An 18,105-nucleotide genomic window follows, 5' to 3' on the forward strand; every position below is an offset into this window, starting at 1 on the left:
CAGTCCTGATCGCTGGTCCTTCAGTTCTGCAACTCAGGTAGGGCCTAAGCAGTCTACCAGAACAGCTGGGGTTCTGTCTCTCCAGTACTCAGCCAGCGTTTCTCCAAGTATGGATGTCCACCTAATGCACTAGAACCTCAGAGGGCCGAGGCCTGACAGTGAGCACTAGTCAGGGCACTGTGGTAGCTCTAAGCACACAAAGTTAAGGGAATACAGCAGCAACAGGCCACGTACTGCCTGATTTTTATCTATTTCCTGCCCCCTCAGTCCCTGGCCTGCATCCAGTAGATAAAATAAATACTAATGTTCTGAGAGGGGATCTAGTGTGTCCCAGGCCAACAGCCAGCTAGAGTTAGTTAGGTCTTGTATTCAGATGTTTTGACGGCTCATGTCTGCAGAGACCAGCTCTTCACCAGAGTAGTCAGAAGAGAAGGAAAGATAAATGGAAAACAGAAATCATTTCTCAGGGGCAGTAAGAGAAATGTGCCGTAAGCCCAGGCTCAGATGCCAATCCATATATCTCATCCTGAAGAGAATGATAGGTAAGAAATCCTACTTATTTATTAGAGACCAAAACTGACAAGTGAGAGGGTGTCAGGGGAGGCCTTGGGCTGGCAGTGGAAGGAACTGGAAACGCCAGCAGTGAGCTTTGTCCCACAAGAAAGTATGGTCAGTGGGCATTTCCTTGCTAGTGATCTCTTGCTTTCTAAAATAGTGAGTTCGTAATTCAAAGGAAAGATCTGTGCTAAGGATGGAAAGCTCAGAAGGACGGTTTAAGGGAGAGCTAGATGAGCTCAAATCTGTCCCATCCAGTGTCTGCTGGCCCAGCTTCCTATACAGATGACCTTCATAGTCTAAGTCACCATTTCATTCTTCTTGGAACTTACCTTCCCACTATTAATTTAATAGTGTTTGTGCAGACTCCATTCAAAGCAAGAGCCAAGGACACCGCTACAAAACAAAACCAACAGACAGAAAAATAGCAAGCTGGCTCTCAAATCAAAATCATCATCATCATTATCATCATCATCACTGTTACATTATAATACTATTTAATGACCATAGAAATAGGCATGAATACTTTGAAAACAGAGATACGTTTGGGTTGCTAGAGCAAAATATAATTACGCCAGGACTTTGGAGAGTGACTCATAAAATTCTAGGCCCCTGTGTCATGAAATTTATCTCTCCGCCTTGACTGAAATTTTCACAATCACAGAGGAGCTCATCCATCATTTTCTGGCCTGATATGAACAGATTTAATACCACAGCATGTAGAATTTCTTTTACTGGTAGCAAGAAACATAACTTTTTTTATTTCCTCCTGGCAACCTTCTCAGACATAATTCTAATCAGAGCAGCTGCTGGAATCCTACTGCAGAAAAGGACGTCCCCACTCGGCAATTATCTCATTATTGACCCATCACCGGCCGACAGCTGTCCATTTATTATCAAACAAATCACTGTTTCTGCAAAAGTGCAGAGTCCAAAAGCCTCACTGGCTTTGGAGAAGGTCTGCCCAGGCGGTGCTTTTTGCCATCTAAAACAGCAAGAACTTCTGGGATACATTATTTGATCATACAGAGCACAGGGACTTTCTCTAAACAGTTTGGGAAGACTTTGCCAGACGCAGCACAGATTGTCCCGAAGGTGGCAGGTAACATGAGTCACAGAGCTTTCACTGCAAAGATCTTGCACCTCTCTCCTGTGGTTTATTGAGAGTGCATAAAAGGCAGAGTCATCACCATCAATGTGATAGAAGGTCAAATGCCTCACAGAAGCAATAAAAACCTATTGATGCCCCATTCCACTGCTTTGTTGAATAATAAAGCATGTGAGCTACCATTTCCCTTTGGCAAATATTAACTGTTCAATACTAGCTGAGATTTATATAAGAATTTAGCAGTGAATGGGGGCATTTTTGGGAAGGAGCTGCCTAGGGCAATTCACGGCCCATCGAGAGAGACAAATATGTTGTTCTATGAGCAGAAAGTACTGTGGAATGGCCAGTACCACTAAGAGCATGAGCCACAGAGATGGGAACACAACCCACCTGTTTTTAACAAGTCATCTGAAGCAGAGAGAATGGGAGGGACACATTCAAATGAACATCTTTGTCAAAGGGAAACAAATTACCTACGTGTGAGATGGGGGCAACTGGCCATATCCGAGTGTGGCAGAAAGGAGGGACAGGCCACAGACTTGGAGGGCAGAGCGTGAATCAGCAGCACAGCACTGCCATTAAAACACGGAGCATGAAATGGGGGTGCAGAAATTGGAACTGAATATGAGGGAACTTGGAAAGATCCACTGAGTGCATTCTGAACACATAGACCCTTCCTTCCTCAAATGCCAGCTCTCCTTCTCTCTGGCAAGCTCAGAGCACTGTGGAGAGGCCTCTCTCCAAGAGGGGAGAAAAAATTCCCTAGAATATCTTTGCCATGTTCTCTCCACAAACCCTGATAATTAACAGGTTGTGAGATTGCCGGGAAATTACTGTGGTCTTTTCTCTGTTAGGGCTGGCCTGCCAGGCTCACTGCTGTGTTTTCCCAGTGGGGCTGGACTCATTCTCATCCTGGTCCTAGCATGGCCTCTCTGGGAACAAGCATCCCTGGCCAATTCCCTATCGCCCCACGTAGATCTTGGTGAACTTCATACACAGCCACATGGATCACTTCCCCAGCCTCTGAGCCTGGTGGGCTTATCACAGCACAGAGCCGTTCTTTAAAAAGTCTGAAGTAGCTAAGCTGGAAAATGTATGGATGTGTTATAACCACCAACAATTGGCAATTTTCCTGTCTGATCCAAACACCTGAAGGAAGCAGAAAGGTAGGAAACTGGTGATGATATTTAACACAGTCATTTCAGCATTATAGCAGGAACCTAAACTGTTTAATATTTTTATCGGAATAGCACAACCCTCTGGGAATCAATGCAGGAGCCCCTCATTGATACTAGAGAGAAAGCTGTGCTGGGATCAGACCCATAAAAGGCTGGACAAACAGGAAAATAAATGGCCCCCATCAGGAATGCTTGTTCATTAACAATAACCCAGTGGGTCTGGTCATAAAGGCTGTTCTGTTTTTACAGCATCCCACAGCACTGTGGGTTTGAGAGAAGGGTCAAAAAGACAAACCATACTGCGTCTGATAAAAAGTTTCAAAGCAACGTGTCCCGTGAGTTGGCTTGTAAGCAGCCTGTACTCAGGACACTACTGGTTATAAGCATGCCAGGGGATTAGAGGGCTTTTGTTGTTCCTTTCATTGCTGTAGGAAATCAGTACTATTGTGCTTTTATAACAGGGTTCCTAGAGTATACAGACCTGACTGTTTTGCAGCCTGAATTCCTAAAAGCCCAATGCTGCATGGGGCAAACCTCACTCCTCTCAACCAATGCCAGATGCACAAACATGGCCACTGTTTACCTGGAGACGAGGGCAGCACTTGGGATCCAGGTTTGGAAGCCTGGGTTAAAGTCTGCTGAAGACATCTGAGTAAAGAAGAGCACTGAGAACTAAACCTCCTGGTTGATAGAGTCCTGAATTCCAGACAACACTGGAAAATCTACACCCACTTTTCTATCCTTGGCTTTTAAAGATCACCCACCTCCACCCCCTACTTCCAAGGCTTCCTAAAAGTAGCAATTAAAAAAAAAAAAAAAAAAAAAAAAAACCTCTACACACAATGGGAGGCTGTTCTTCATTTTTATAGGGCAGGCTATCATTTATTTAGGCAAACAGAACATCCAATAATTCCACCTTCTCTGTTAACATATAGCAGACAGAGTATGATGTTCAGTTTTGAAATGTCAACCCAAGGGAGATTTCGCTCAGAATGAAAAGTCTGGAGAAGGCAACTGTGAGCTACTCACTGCTGTGACAGCAGCCCCACTCCAAAAGCCGGCCGTCAGTGAGAACCACAACCATGAAAGACAGTTCTTTTTTTTTTTTTTTTTTTTTTTTTTTTTTTTTTTTAAAATTTATTTATTATTATTATACTTTAAGTTGTAGGGTACATGTGCATAACATGCAGGTTTGTTACATATGTATACTTGTGCCATGTTAGTCTGCTGCACCCATCAACTCGTCATCTCACACCAGTTAGAATGGCGATCATTAAAAAGTCAGGAAACAACAGGTGCTGGAGAGGATGTGGAGAAATAGGAACACTTTTACACTGTTGGTGGGATTGTAAACTAGTTCAACCATTATGGAAAACAGTATGGCGATTCCTCAAGGATCTAGAACTAGATGTACCATATGACCCAGCCATCCCATTACTGGGGATATACCCAAAGGATTATAAATTATGCTGCTATAAAGACACATGCACACGTATGTTTATTGCAGCACTATTCACAATAGCAAAGACTTGGAATCAACCCAAATGTCCATCAGTGACAGATTGGATTAAGAAAATGTGGCACATATACACCATGGAATACTATGCAGCCATAAAAAAGGATGAGTTTGCGTCCTTTGTAGGGACATGGATGCAGCTGGAAAGACAGTTCTTACCCACAGTCACTTATCTTGAGACTCCATGCCAGGGGAGCCACTAGAATAAAGCATGAACTAAAGGGATTTCCAAGTGAACTGAGAGGGCTCCCAACAGCACTTTTTGGAGACTATGGTGATATCCATCCAAACACTGCCTGGCCACTCAAGACATGTGTGAAGGGACACCTACCTGCGTCCTTGGAGAATGTGACCTTTTCCCACCTCAGTTGAGGAGACTGAAACCTGTGACCAAAAGGCCAAGCCATACAAGGGCAGCCTGCGGTACACATCTGACCTGAGGGAGGGCATCGACAGGCTGGTCAGGGACTCACGGTTTTTGTGGCCAGGCTGGAGAAATGAAGTGACTCTGTCTAGGAAGTACAGAGACTCTGTCCAGGAAGTCTGGACCAAGAAACACAATGAAGCTTGGTGGGTGGGCATCAAAGTTGAACAAGCAGACAGATTGGGGGCAGAAGCCACCACTATTGCAAGCCCAAGTCTCACATACACCAGAGACATGGGGCAGCAGAAACAAAGTCGAGGCAGAGGAATCAGGCTGGGAGTGTCAGGAGAAGAGGGAAGGCATACTGCAGTGGTCATGAGCCAAGAGGGAGGTCTCCCCTCCTGATGGCCCAGTTCCCCATTCCAGTCCCTGTGAGGTGCCTCTGAACTTTTCCCCCTTTTTCTTGGATGTCTGTGAGATTGCTTATCAGAGCCCTGTAATTAAACCCCTAATTTATTTGAGCTAATTTGAGAGGGATTCTGTTCCTTTCACCTAGATAGGGCCTAACAGAAGCCTGGTTATATAGGAAGCATTCTGTGTGCTGCTTTAGGGCAGGAGCTGCTTGTTGTCCCACACGCCCTAGATGCAGCTCTCACACTCACTCCCTTACCATGAAAAAGGGAGGACCGTATTTTGCTACATTTTCATTTCCTCAAAGCCCAATAATTAACAAACACACCCTTAAGTGAAGGCTCTCATTTTCCAGACTTACTGTGCCATTGAATGGTAAGTCCATATAACACACCAAAAACAAAATTTAGGCTGAGGATTTGGGTAACTTTTAGGTGACTGTCAAAAAAAGAAAAAATCAACCTGATTTGGTTTTTCTCATGGTCAAAAAGCTGAAAACTTGGCTACAGGTTAGTTTATTTTGTTTGCTAAACAAGCCAAGTAGTTTTGGCTATCTCTTGGTGCTGTCATTTACTCAGGATTTGATTAACATGAAGACCAGAAAAACACATTTAATCCTGAAATGTCAAACTCTTGTCCCCTGCAGACATGGCTTAGTTTGGGAAGAATTTATAACAATGATGTTATAATCAATGACAAATATCATAACACTTTTCACATAATAGTGAACACTTAACTACCAAAATGTCTTCAAATTTAAGATGAGTTATAGAGCTTGTTTGTAATATCTATTTTATTTTACACCCGCACTTGCCCATTATTGCCTCTATGCAACAGTGTTTGGTCGAGGAGTCTGTTGTTGATTTCTGAATTGCCCAAAATGTGGGTCTATTAGCCAAAAATGTGAGACTGGACAGTCAGAGGTAACAAAGTTTTAGATTTACTTTGCCTACTGCCAAGAGCTGCCCAGAGCGTGCGCCTGAGCAGCACAGCTCTCTGGTGTGTTCCGGGTGTTATGAGCATTCAGCACAACGGACAGCGACAGCGGGCGGCCTCTGATCATTCTCCATTTAGGACTGCACACTGGCTCTTATTTGGACTTAAAGTTTATCTTTATTTTATGTTATTCCTCCCCAGCTTAATTTGACTAAAAGAAAAAATCAGTTGGATGCAACTGAGATTTCTTAAATGCGATCATCTAATTAAGGCCAGCCCCATTCCCTAAAGCAGGAACTGTGAATACTCTACCTAAGAAGGCTTCCTTAATTTCAGTCTTGTCTGTTCGCCGGATAATTTTCACCACACAAATAACAGCCAGGGGTGTGAGGAAAGAAATTGCCTGGAAGAAATAACAAACAATCCCTTATGAGGACATCAGTTTGCTATCAGAAGGGCTGATTGATAATTAGTTCCCGTTAGCTTCATTTAGACTCCCTAGTTGAATAATCTTACTGAACTCCTGACCTCAAACAAAAAAAAAGGATGATGTATGTCTGTGCTTAGAGACTACACAGACTTTAAAAATGGAAGATCTGATTGTAGGTTATAATTGATTTGTAATTGCTGAGAGCCATGTTTAAAGCAGTGACTTTTTAAATGGAAAAAAAATAGTCTATAATTACAATGAATCATGTTTGCCAGTAATTCCCCTCATGCTCTCCTCTGTGGAAGGGTGAAGAACCCTTGGCTTCCCACTCCCATCTCTCTGGAAACACGAGTGCATTTGGGACTCACTTAGAGTCAATCAATTCATTCCTTTTTGGTGTTCTTTTGTTGAATATTTATCTCTTCTGCAAAGCAGAGTTTAGTCTGTTTGCATAAAGACTCTCCTCTTCCCTTCCTCTGTCCCCTTTCCTCCACATAGATGCTCAACTCAGACTTAATGAGTTAAACTGGTGGGATTCAGATGCAACCAACACTCATTACAAAACCTACTGTGAAGTGGAAACCATGGTAGTTACCATCAAGTCCAGGAGACTCTTACATCCTCATGATAGCTCTGTGACTGCCTCCTCCAGGCTTGAGGACTAGGTGATGCGCCTGGGAACACAGAACTGGAGAGGGGCAAGGCCAGGATTTGGGGACAATGTTTCCCTTCCCATATTGAGTCTTTATTCCAGCTTTCCATAATTAGTAAATTGTTTTTCAACATTCCACCAACCATATAAAAGGTATTTATGTTACTTCCTTATGACTATAACATCTCAGGATAACAACATCAGAAGAGACTGAACATCTTACAAATCCAGAATTGGCCTACCAGTCAGTCGTGGGAGGGCTGGGATGTAACTGTTGACCAATAGTGTTCATAATTCTGGAAATCTCCCTCTCCACTCTAGCAAGCTGTCACTTTTTGGAGAGGGGCTTCCTGATGGGATTAAGGCATGGCTGGAAGATGCTCTTCTTTTTAAAATTTATTTTTTATTTTTTGAGATGGAGTCTCACTCTGTCACCAGTCCGGAGTGCACTGGCGTGATCTCCGCTCACTGCAACCTCCACCTCCCGGGTTCCAGCAATTCTCCTGCCTCAGCCTCCTGAGTAGCTGGGACTACAGGTGTGCACCACCATGCCCAGCTCATTTTTGTATTTTTAGCAGAGACGGGATTTCACTATGTTGACCAGGAGCTCTTCTTTTGTAAAAACAGAATTCACCCAAATGAATGCAGGCTTTTAAAATTATTTGAGATGCTCCACACCCTTACTACAATCAGACAGCTAGATCTCAAATCATCTTGGGGACTCCCCTTTGGGAACTGTCTTCAGATGCCACTTGTATGAGACATGAAAAAAGCCCTCTCCTTACCTGTCACCATTTATTTCTGACCAGAAGTGGTAGTAACCAGTTTGACGATTCAGCTGTGGCCCTGAATGATTTAGACTCTTTAAAAGTCAAATAAGCAAGTCTTGCCACCATGGAGGGTATTCAGGTGCTAAAAGGCAGATGCATGAGAGGAGATTCAGAACCGCTACAGAGAAAGCAGAGGATTCCCTTGGGGGCTATTCAGAAGGGCAACACTCATGAGTTAAGAGGTCCAGTAAGTCTGTGAAAGTTGCCATAAGTTATTGGGCAGCTCTCACACCTAAATAACTACATGGCTTGTTAAAGTACTGATTTCCTCAAACATGCTTATATAGCAGGTCTAGAAATGTATATTTTTAACAGTATCTCAAATGGTACTGATGCTGATGATTGAGAATTATGCCTTAGACTTTTGATTCACGCATTTAGTGCTTAAAGAACAAGAACTGAAGCACCACTTACTAAAGTCCAACGTTATGGTCAAGGCCAAAGAAGTCCTTGTTTCTCCAAATCCAAACATGAAGCCCACCAGCTTACCTTTCTGTTTTCTGTCCCTTCAAGCACTGCATACAGACCAGGCAATGTGCTCCCAAATAGGAGAAAGCAACTCACCAAATAGGGGATGGCCCAGTAATGACCACCAATTCAGCGTTTATATAGGAGAACAACATGGTTCTGAAGGAAATATTTCAAGACAATCCCAGCTGGTATAATCTAAGGTTAGGCAATAATGAAACCCCAGAAAAAAATTTGAGTTGGGATGACTTTCCCAATGAGGCTTCCAAAGGAAATTCCAGAGCAGAAAGTCACTGCCCACACAAGAGATGTGGGTGCCAGGTGGGAGGTGCTCAGGATCAAGGTCAAGTGTGCAGGCTGAAGAATTCATTAGAGCTGCTCAGTGACTCCAAGCTAGTGGCCTGATGGTCCAGCGATCTCCTTTAGAACCGTTGCCTGCCTCAACTTGCCTCTTCCTAATTGGACCCTCACTTCTACTTCCCCAACAAGGCTGGACTTAATTTAACTCATGCTACAACTTCCCTAGGTAGATGTATTTTGGTGTCTAGGACCACTATCAACTGCTCTTGAGCCAAGGCTAAGCACCCAGGAGGGCCCAAGGCTCCCCACCTCGAGGGCTTCCCAGGCGAGGAAATGCAGCCTTCAAAGTGCCGTGTGGCTGCAGCCAGAGTGGCTTCAGCAGAGGTGACTGTGTGATTGCAAGATGTGGCTTGTTTCCTCCTCTCATCCTAACAGCAATGGGCCCTGGTGTCTCATTTCTTCTTCTGGAAATGTATCAGCCATATCCTTGGGTAGCACAGTCCATGAATCAGGATGGATAGAGACATAGTTACATGTATCATTCACCCCCTTGTATACAAACATTTTTTAACTGAAAGTTGGAATTAAGAGGTGAACTTCAGAAGCCAACACATTGGGAAAACAACTTCCTCCTGGGGCAAAACACCTGTGAACTGAGTGAAGGAGGAATGAAGAGAGTAAGCACCCCACCACCTCACTTTCACTCAGCAAAGCAGATTGAATTGAAGCCAGTGCACATGCATTCCACTCTTCGGACAAAGGCCATTGGTAGCTGCAGTTCTGCTGCCCGGGCCAGGGGAGCAGATGACGATGGACAGAGGGATGTAAGGTGGGGATGTTCCCTTGTACCTCCACACATGGGCAGAGATGGGGGGAAAACATAAGCAAGCAAAATCTCCCTTGGTATTGTTTTCTCTTCCGTTAATGTTTCCATGTCTAATTTTAAAAGAATCAAATCCAAGGAAATCCTAGGATGAGCCCAGGGTAGGAAGATGGGGAGTGGTCAGTGCTTATTAAATGAGACCTGACAGAAAACAAAGAATTCCAGACAAACACTGCTGCAGAATTCAGAGAACATATTGAACCCTTCTTGGACTTGAGTTCTGCTCACTTGTTATGAGTATGGGGCTGCTGAATGTACATACCTAGGTTAGAATAACAAAGGCTAATATGTACTGAGAACTTACTAAGGACTATGGTCTATTCTAGACACCCCATGCAAATTAACTCATTCAATTCTCAAGCAATCCTAGGTGGAAAAGGCTCCTTACTTAACGAATAGGAAACTAAAACACAGAGAGGTTCAGCAACCTGCTGGAAGTCACACAACTAATCAAGTGGTAAAATGAGGATTTGCACCCAGGCCACCTAAATTAAGTTCTACACTTTTAACCACAATGTTACAGCAGTTCCTACCCTAGAAAGTAAACATTAAATAAAATACAGTGCATGCTTTTTTCCAAGTTAAAAAAGAAAGGTAAGGCGGCTTGTTTCCAGGTCCAGGTCATAGATAAGTCAAAGAAATTTCAGTGACAGCTGTCACAGCTTAAGCACCTACTATGTGTTAAGGACTTACCTCACACTTTCCAATCTTCTAACTACTCTGTTGTGGAAAATATTATTCCCATTGTACAAATAACCAAACTAAAAATCATAGAGATCAGTAAACACACAAATGCACACAGCTAGTGGGAACAAGACTCCCAGACTGGGTTGCCATGCTCCTGGGTTGGAGTCTTGAATCTCGGTGATTCCCTTAGCCCAAAAGCTTTATTTTACAGATGGGGAAAATGAGGCTGACAGAGATTATATATTGAACACCACCTTTAAAGTTACTAATTGTACTGCACAGTGCCCACACAAAGAGATAGCATATGCATCATTTAGCAGGATCTGGGATGTGGCTAGTTTTGTATGTAGATTGTTCCACAGGCTGGGAAGCCAGAGCTCTGTACAAAAAAAAAAAAAAAAAAAAATGTGTGTGGAATGGTCTCAGATTAAGGAGAGGTGGGTTTAAGCCCCAGCTCTGACACTTATCTGTTCTTTGTCCTTGAGCAAGTCACTTAACCTCATTAATTCTATTTCCTTACCTATAAAATGGGTATGATGATAATAATATCTATGACAGGTATTATTCGCAGGATTTCAATTCACTAGCAATTATGGAATGCTGATTAGGTACCATGCACTAAGTAAAGTGCCATAGGTCTGTCATCCCCATTTGATGTTCTCTACAGCTTGATGAGACATGTTCTTAAAGACGCCTTTCACAGATGAAGAAAGTAAAGTGCTAGGAGGGGACGTGATCTTCCACATTTGCATAGCTAGTGAGTGGCAAGCTGGGAGTTGACCCATAGTAGGCCACTATGGAGCCCATACCAACTGCCCACCAACAGGGTCCAACAGAGAGCTACTATCCAGCAAATGCTGGTTGTTGACTAGCATTTCATTATTTTCTGGAAAAGACTGTTAAAAGGGTATCAGGATCTTGTCACCAGACATATAGGATTGAAGGATTTTCAGTTCAAGCCCACCTGCACCCTGAGATCTGAGTAGTGTGCACCTTTGAGTAAAGGAAGGAAGCTGGGGAGAGAAAAGGGAGCCTAATTCTCCCAGGCACCCTGACCATACCCTAAATGACCAACTAGGGTATGGAGCATCCACCCATGAATCAACACAGGAAGGGCCGCCAATCCCTGGCCAGTTCTACACCCAGAAAGTGGGTCATCCTCATGTGCTGATGCAAGGCACCGTGCACCATGCTGCCTGGGCACTTCCGGGAAACCACAAAATGTGGAGCAGTGTGTTTGAGGGGGGATGGCATGAGGATGCCAAGGACTTCTAACAACCAGAAGAGATCGAAGCCAGAGCAGCCCTGATGTGAGGGTGTTAGCCAGAGAGGAGCTTGTCACTAGGGTTCATTCACGTCAGACAAAACAAAACAGTGGGCCCAAAGTGCCTTCATTTCTGGCTTTTGACAGAAAGGTGTGTTGCAAAGTGATTATAAAGACAACTTTAAGACACTCAGACACTTGGAAAAGGCCCTGCTGTGGGTAAACAATTACATTCCATCACAGATAAAAGAGCTGTCTAAGACTCTTAAAAAGAGCCTAAAAATTAAAGTGTCTATCATGATCCAGCCTTGTCTCTTTTTCTTCCTTCTTCCTCCCCAAAATGACTTTATTTCTGTCTTCCTTAGAAGCATCCTATCCCAGAATAGAAAACCCTGGTATCAAATCAACACAGTATCTATCAGTAATAGTCTATGAGAATAAATCTGGACCTATCACGGTCGAAGCAAAAAGAGAAGAGGGCAAAGAATAGGGCTTGGGTGGATTTCTTTTGGAAGCCAAGGAAAAAAGTTTGCAAAACCTATCATTCCTTAAACTCCTTACTGAGTCTTACCTATTCCTCAAGGCTTTTTAGTGAAGCACTGTCCACCTTGTGTTCATGTCTGTGCCCCTCCCTAAACTTGAAACCGTATCTTATTCATCTTTCCTCATGGCAAGTGTTTCATAACCATCCACTGAATTAGGTTGTAATTAACCAATCCAAAGCTATCCTCAGTCTAGCTCTATCCATGCCCCATTCTTAGCCCTTACACATAGATACTCCAAACAGACTCTATTGACAGGACCCACATGGGCTCACTCTCCATTTCTCTGCCTTTACATGCCTCTCCACCTAACCAATCACCAAAGAGGCATCAAGCAGAGTGCCTCCAAGTGAGAGTTTGCACTCACAGCCGGTGCTCAGATCCTGGTCCAGCCACTGACGGATGTATAATCTTTGACAAGTTGTGTAATTTCCCTAGTTTTGTTTTCCCTAGTTTTGATTCTGAAGATTAACTGAGATGTTCTTTATAAAGTTATAAGCACAGCCCCTGAATTCAAGAAATGTTTACTGTTGTAGCTGATGAAGAAGAAAGAGGAAGAAAGAAGAAAGAAGAAAGAAGAAAGAAGAAAGAAGAAAGAAGAAGGAGAAGGAGAAGAAGAAGAAGTAGTTCCCTAGAAGTTTACCTGGGCCTCTCCTCTGGCCCTTTTCAGATTCCATTTTGTATTAGAGTACCATCCTAATGTACCAGCAATCCTGGAGGGTCCCTGAAGGTACACCCCAAGTCTCACTGGACTTCTTATCCACTATAGCCCCTATGGTTTTCTTTACCCATAGCAGACTCCCTGAAAATGTCCCCTGAATGTACAAAGAAACAACTACTACAGATAACAAAACGTGTACCAAAAAGCAACAACTAATACCAATGAAGTTGTCCTACACAAAAAGTAGGTTTTTAAAAATGTTCTCATAAACCCCTGACACTCAGCAAGCAACCGGTACCTCTTTTGAATAAGGAAACAGCCTTCCATAAAGGCCTTGGGCATATCCCTGAAATGCTAAGCAAGACTTCTGAGTGCATCTGAAAAGAATTCTCAGCCAGTCTCTCTGGTCAACAGGAACACTGGGTTGTCAAGGGAAACAAGCTCTTGGATTCAAACAGTTCTAACTATACCCAACTTTCAGGGTGACAGACATCACCTGAGCTAATGGTGCCACAGACAGCGAAAGTGCAAGTTAGGAGGCTTCCAGTGACATTATTGCCATTTACTCTGCACTTAATTCCCTAGCCATTATTCTGTTAATTTTCTTGTTACATTTGCCCAATTGGCTCGTCTAACTTGCACACACATGACTCTAGAAGCATTAATTATCCAATAAAAGAAATCCAAGTCAATACCAGCTGCTTCTAAAAAACACCTTGGTAAGAAAGTTAGAAAGTTCACCTTTTGATTAAAACATTCCAACCAAAATTAAAGGAGACCCCAGGACTTTTCTATGTAGTAAATAAAAAAATTTGAGCTCTCAAAGAAAATCAAGCCATTTTATACATCAGTGAAAATGGATGTTCTATTACCAATTATTCTACTAACGTCTGAAGGTTTTAAAGGACCAAAATAATATAATGCTTTATATTAAATTCTTAAAACCCAGGAGAACAAATCTTTTTTATGGGGTGACAAAATATTTTTCATCTTTGCGTTATAGGTATTATAAATGTATCTACTGCTTTCCTTGTGTTATTATGGAATTGTACTAAATCGTGCAACCAAATGAACGAAATTCATCAACTGCTATTAATGAAATAAAAGGTTGAACTTATTTCATTAGGAGAATAGAGGGTATGAATCAGTATGTGTGGCTGAATATCCTTCTGTTCTCTCAGAACCCCAGTGCTGAATAAGCCCTCTACTGACTAATTTCTACCACCACCAGCATGCAAATTGCTCCATCCTATTTGTGCCTGTAGCCAGAATATTTGTGGCATTTGTATCTAGACTTCAAAACAATCCATTGTTCATAAATCTAGGACACAGCCACAGATTTCTCACAACATCCCATATGAACATTCATCTCCAAATTGTGTTTTTACAACACATGAAATGTAAAATGTTATGAAAAATAGGAGTAACTGATAAATAGAAGCTTCTCCCTATTAAAGCCATTGAGTAAACTCATTACACATACACTGCTTCCTTTATTTCTAGGATTTATAGAAGATTTGAGTTACAGCAGAAATGAAAAAAGCCTGATTTTAATAGCCATGTGTTAGTAATTCCCTACTCACAACAACCCTAATTTGTCAATTTCCCTAAGATTTATAAAAATCCAGTTTACTTTCCAGTAGAAAAGTAATTATTAAGAAGCAATTAAAATAATACTTTAATGCTCGCTGGCATTATGGGCATTTCCAAGAGTTTGCAAAAACACAGATCTTTCCAATCATCACTAATTAACAAAATTTCCTCCACAAAATCAGAGGGATTTCTTTCAAAATACAAAAATGTTCCCTGTGTGTCTATGAAGTTTCTGGAGCAGTTCCCGGAGAGGCACGAGACACCATGGCAGGTCAACGGGAACAACCTTCAAACTATTGGGAGGCTGCCCATCCAAAAGCGACATTATCGTTCCATAACAAAGAGGAGCTTAAATATTTCCTCTGCTCCAGAAAGGTTGGATGGTGATTCTCCAATTCTCCAGGGCTTCACTAGCATCAGCAAGGAGTCCCAGACATTCTGCCTCCAACCCTCAGGGCAACCTCTTGGCTGAGAGCTGAGCTCCAAGAGCTGGCTGCTAGAACCTGGTGCTGTGCTCACTAGCTATGTGACATCGGGCAAGTTCCCTCATCTCTCTTGGGATGCAGTTTTGCATCTGTGAAATGTGGACAACAATGACATCTTCCTCACTGGGATGCTGGGTGGAATTAAATTAGACCATCATTTCTTAAGCTCTCAGCAACAAGCCTGGCATGTAGGCAGTGAATTGTAAAAGGTTGTGGCAATTGCCATGTGGCATTGGGGGTGGGGGGGGGGGTAAAATTTATCTCAATATATTCACCAGCTCTATGGGTGCTTGCCCATTTATTCTAGAAGGAGAGAGACACAAGACACTCTCAAGAGGTTGAAGCACAGGGTGGTCTTATTAGTGGCCAACAACTGACCAGCTAAAACCAGAAAAGAGGTTAACAGAGCTATCTGGGTACCGTCATTTGGGCAGAATCAAGGCTTATCCTAAAAAGAGAGTGGACAGAAAATTCTCATCACTGGCTTCTAGTCTTCCTTTACTGTAACTCAGCATAGCCCAGACAAGCAAGTCCTTTCTCATTCTACAATATTGGGCAATGACTTGTAGAAAGTAGAAAAATTCCTCTTCAAAGCTCGTCTTAGTTTTAAAATAAAATAGGCACTAGGAATAATAGCTTCTTACCCTAAAGCCTCCTATCAACTGTTAGTTCTTACACTTCAGCCCAGTTAGTTGCTTTGGCTTATTCAGGCATGTCTAGACAGGCCGAGGCAAGTCTTAGCTTATAGCTTATGCCCCTTCCTTATTTGGAAACGTTATTGCTTCTTTAAATCCTTCATAAGCAACTTTCTCTTTTCCTTTATTCTCCCTTGCCTTTACCTATTTAAGAAAGTTTTAAGCTGTTAGCCAATCAGGTATTAGTTTTGACTGTGAGGTCCAGCTCCAGCCAATGGAGACAGGACACAGTAGCAGGGACAAGCTGCATAAGGGATAAAAATTGCCTCCCTCCTTTGTTCAGGCATGTTCTCACCATTGTTCCATCTGTGATGAGCACCCTTTCTGCGGAAAGTAAACATTGTCTTGCTGAGAGAATTAAATCTATGTTCGTGTGCTATTTCTTTGTGGCACCAGGGAACAAGCATTTCTAACAGAGTCCTTCTCACATGACCAAGCAGCTCCTATCATGACAAGGAACTGGATTTTAATTTGATGGGCTGCTCACCTTCTCTTTCTCTCAGGCCACCCACTGTCTTCAGGGTTAGAAAAACAAAGATGAAAACCCATTTGGTTCATCTTTGAGAGAGCAGTCAAATAAGACATGAAATCATGGTACTTACAAACATGAGGCGGGTAGGTATGTTATCTGATTGCACCAAAGGATTTTTATAGAGCCAGATCTCTTCCGGTTGGATGACTCTCTGGAACGGATCCAAAAACTCTGTAAAACTGAAACGTAAAAAGAAAAGTACATAAAGGTTAAGCGTTCTGTTGCTGCGGGAAGTTCCCAAGGAGGCCCCCCACTGTGCACCCTCGGGGGGAGAATCCAGACTGCTGCAGAGGGGGAAAGAGACAGGCCCTGCTGTCAGTTCTCACTGGTTCAAAGGCTTGAGAAGGACTGAAAGAATCACTGAGACTTTACAGACTCTTCCATCACCACCTGCCAGCAAGGACAAATTCCAGGCATAAGGGAGTAGCTTTGTGTGTACAAAGACTCTAAGGACTTGGGGTTCCAAAGTAAACTGGAAACTGAAGTCAGAATGGGGCAAGGCCAGGGCAGCAGCATGGTCTCTTGAAAATAAAATAGGCTTGAGGTGAAACATAAGCCAGGGAGTAACTGGCACAGCTGCCCGTGTGCTGTCTTCATTGGTTGGGCAATGAAAAGCAGTCACTGCCAAGAGAAAAACTAAGAAAGGGGCAGAAATGCAGGGGTTTGCTTTTTCAGATCTCAGCCATCAGGCCACCTCCCAGCTCTCCAGCCAATCTTTACTGAGGAACTAAGTTCAGCACCACTTCAGATGCAGTTGGAGAGGGCAAAAGAAGCCAGGTCATTTGGGGCTTTGAGTGCCAGGCTAGAGGACTTTGATTTTGAGCCAAGGAGAGGTTTGGTAAAGGAGCATGGAATGGGAATTCCAATTCAAAATGGTGGCCTTGGCCATGGTGAGGATGGGACTCGGAAGAGAGAATAGAAGGCAAGGTGGGAGGTGCTGAGGTTGTGGCAGCTGTCCCTGCAAGAGAGACTAGCAGACTGGAGAGGAAATGGATGGCATGGAGAACCTGTGGGCAGGAGTGGCTGAAGCTGATTCCTAGGCTTCTGGTTTGGGTTTCTGGGAAAAGGATTCCCATGATCCAAGATGAAGAGTGCAGGGGAGCAGGAGGGGAGGAGAAGCTCAGCTTTCTCCTCCTCTAGGAAACCCTCTAGGGTGGCCAGCAGTCTTGGTTTGTCCATAACTTTTCCAGTTTTAGCACTGAAAGTCCTATATCCCAGGAAACCCCTCAGTCTTGAGCAAACCAGGACAGTTGGTCACCTAAAGCCATCCCAGTCTCCAGACAGAATCAGGAGTCCCACAGCCCCGGTTTCTATCCCAGATTTGGGACGTTGTACGAGTATGTTCTGTTTGCAGCTTCAGCTCCCCTGTGAGGGTATGAGGGCAGGAGCCACTCCAGGGCTGTCACCTCAGAGCCCAGTAGCACGGCTGGGCCACTGTAGGCACTCAGAGACCACAGAAGTTAACATCTATTTGGGACTTTGAACAGGTGACACTGAAACTATTCTCACTTTGATCAGCCTGACTCTCAATTCTATTGCGTATCTAAGAAACCTAAAATCCACCCATCTTCTGTGTCTCTCTCCCTGTCTCTCTCTCCCTCCTTCTCTTCCCCCTTCTCTCCCTGCCTCCTCTAACTGTGACGTTTTAAGTCCTAAAAGTCTGTATATTTATGTAATTTTGAAAAGCAGTGGTACCCATGACCGTTCTGCTCAGCACTGGGCCCCCAGCGCCTCTGCCTGGCACACAGGCATCTCTTGGTAGCTATTTGCTAGATGACTGAATGGACTCCTGCAGTGCCATCATCACAGAACCCAGTCAACCCTTCACCAACCCTGAACCTGGAGCACTTCTATTACAGAATCCCTACTGCATCCCCTCACTGGGGTGCAAGTCACTTCTGCTATCAGTCTTCCAAACCTCCTCTAGAGCTGCCTGGAGGAGCGCCCTCTCTGGGCATCAGAAACCTGCTCTCTGCCCCAGCTCGCCAGCTGAGCTGCTCCGTGCTGTGGAGCAA

At 43.5% G+C, this 18,105-nt stretch overlaps 1 protein-coding gene across 11 annotated transcripts in view; it reads right to left on the reverse strand.

The window, feature by feature from the left end:
• PLPP4 (phospholipid phosphatase 4) overlaps window positions 1-18,105 on the reverse strand; it is a 135,509-nt gene that overhangs the window by 69,400 nt on the left and 48,004 nt on the right. For 4 of the 11 annotated variants that reach the window (XM_003904339.4, XM_017944383.3, XM_017944384.3 and 1 more), the window contains exons 2-4: window positions 16,161-16,269; window positions 6,381-6,471; window positions 888-951 (exon numbers count right to left, since the gene is read on the reverse strand). In XM_003904339.4, coding sequence (XP_003904388.3) covers window positions 888-951; window positions 6,381-6,471; window positions 16,161-16,269 — 264 coding nt within the window. The other 7 variants (XM_017944389.2, XM_017944390.3, XM_017944385.3 and 4 more) reach the window with 6 other exon arrangements.

The sequence above is a fragment of the Papio anubis genome, chromosome 11 (genome assembly GCF_008728515.1).
Source record: "Papio anubis isolate 15944 chromosome 11, Panubis1.0, whole genome shotgun sequence".
Lineage (NCBI taxonomy): Eukaryota > Metazoa > Chordata > Mammalia > Primates > Cercopithecidae > Papio > Papio anubis.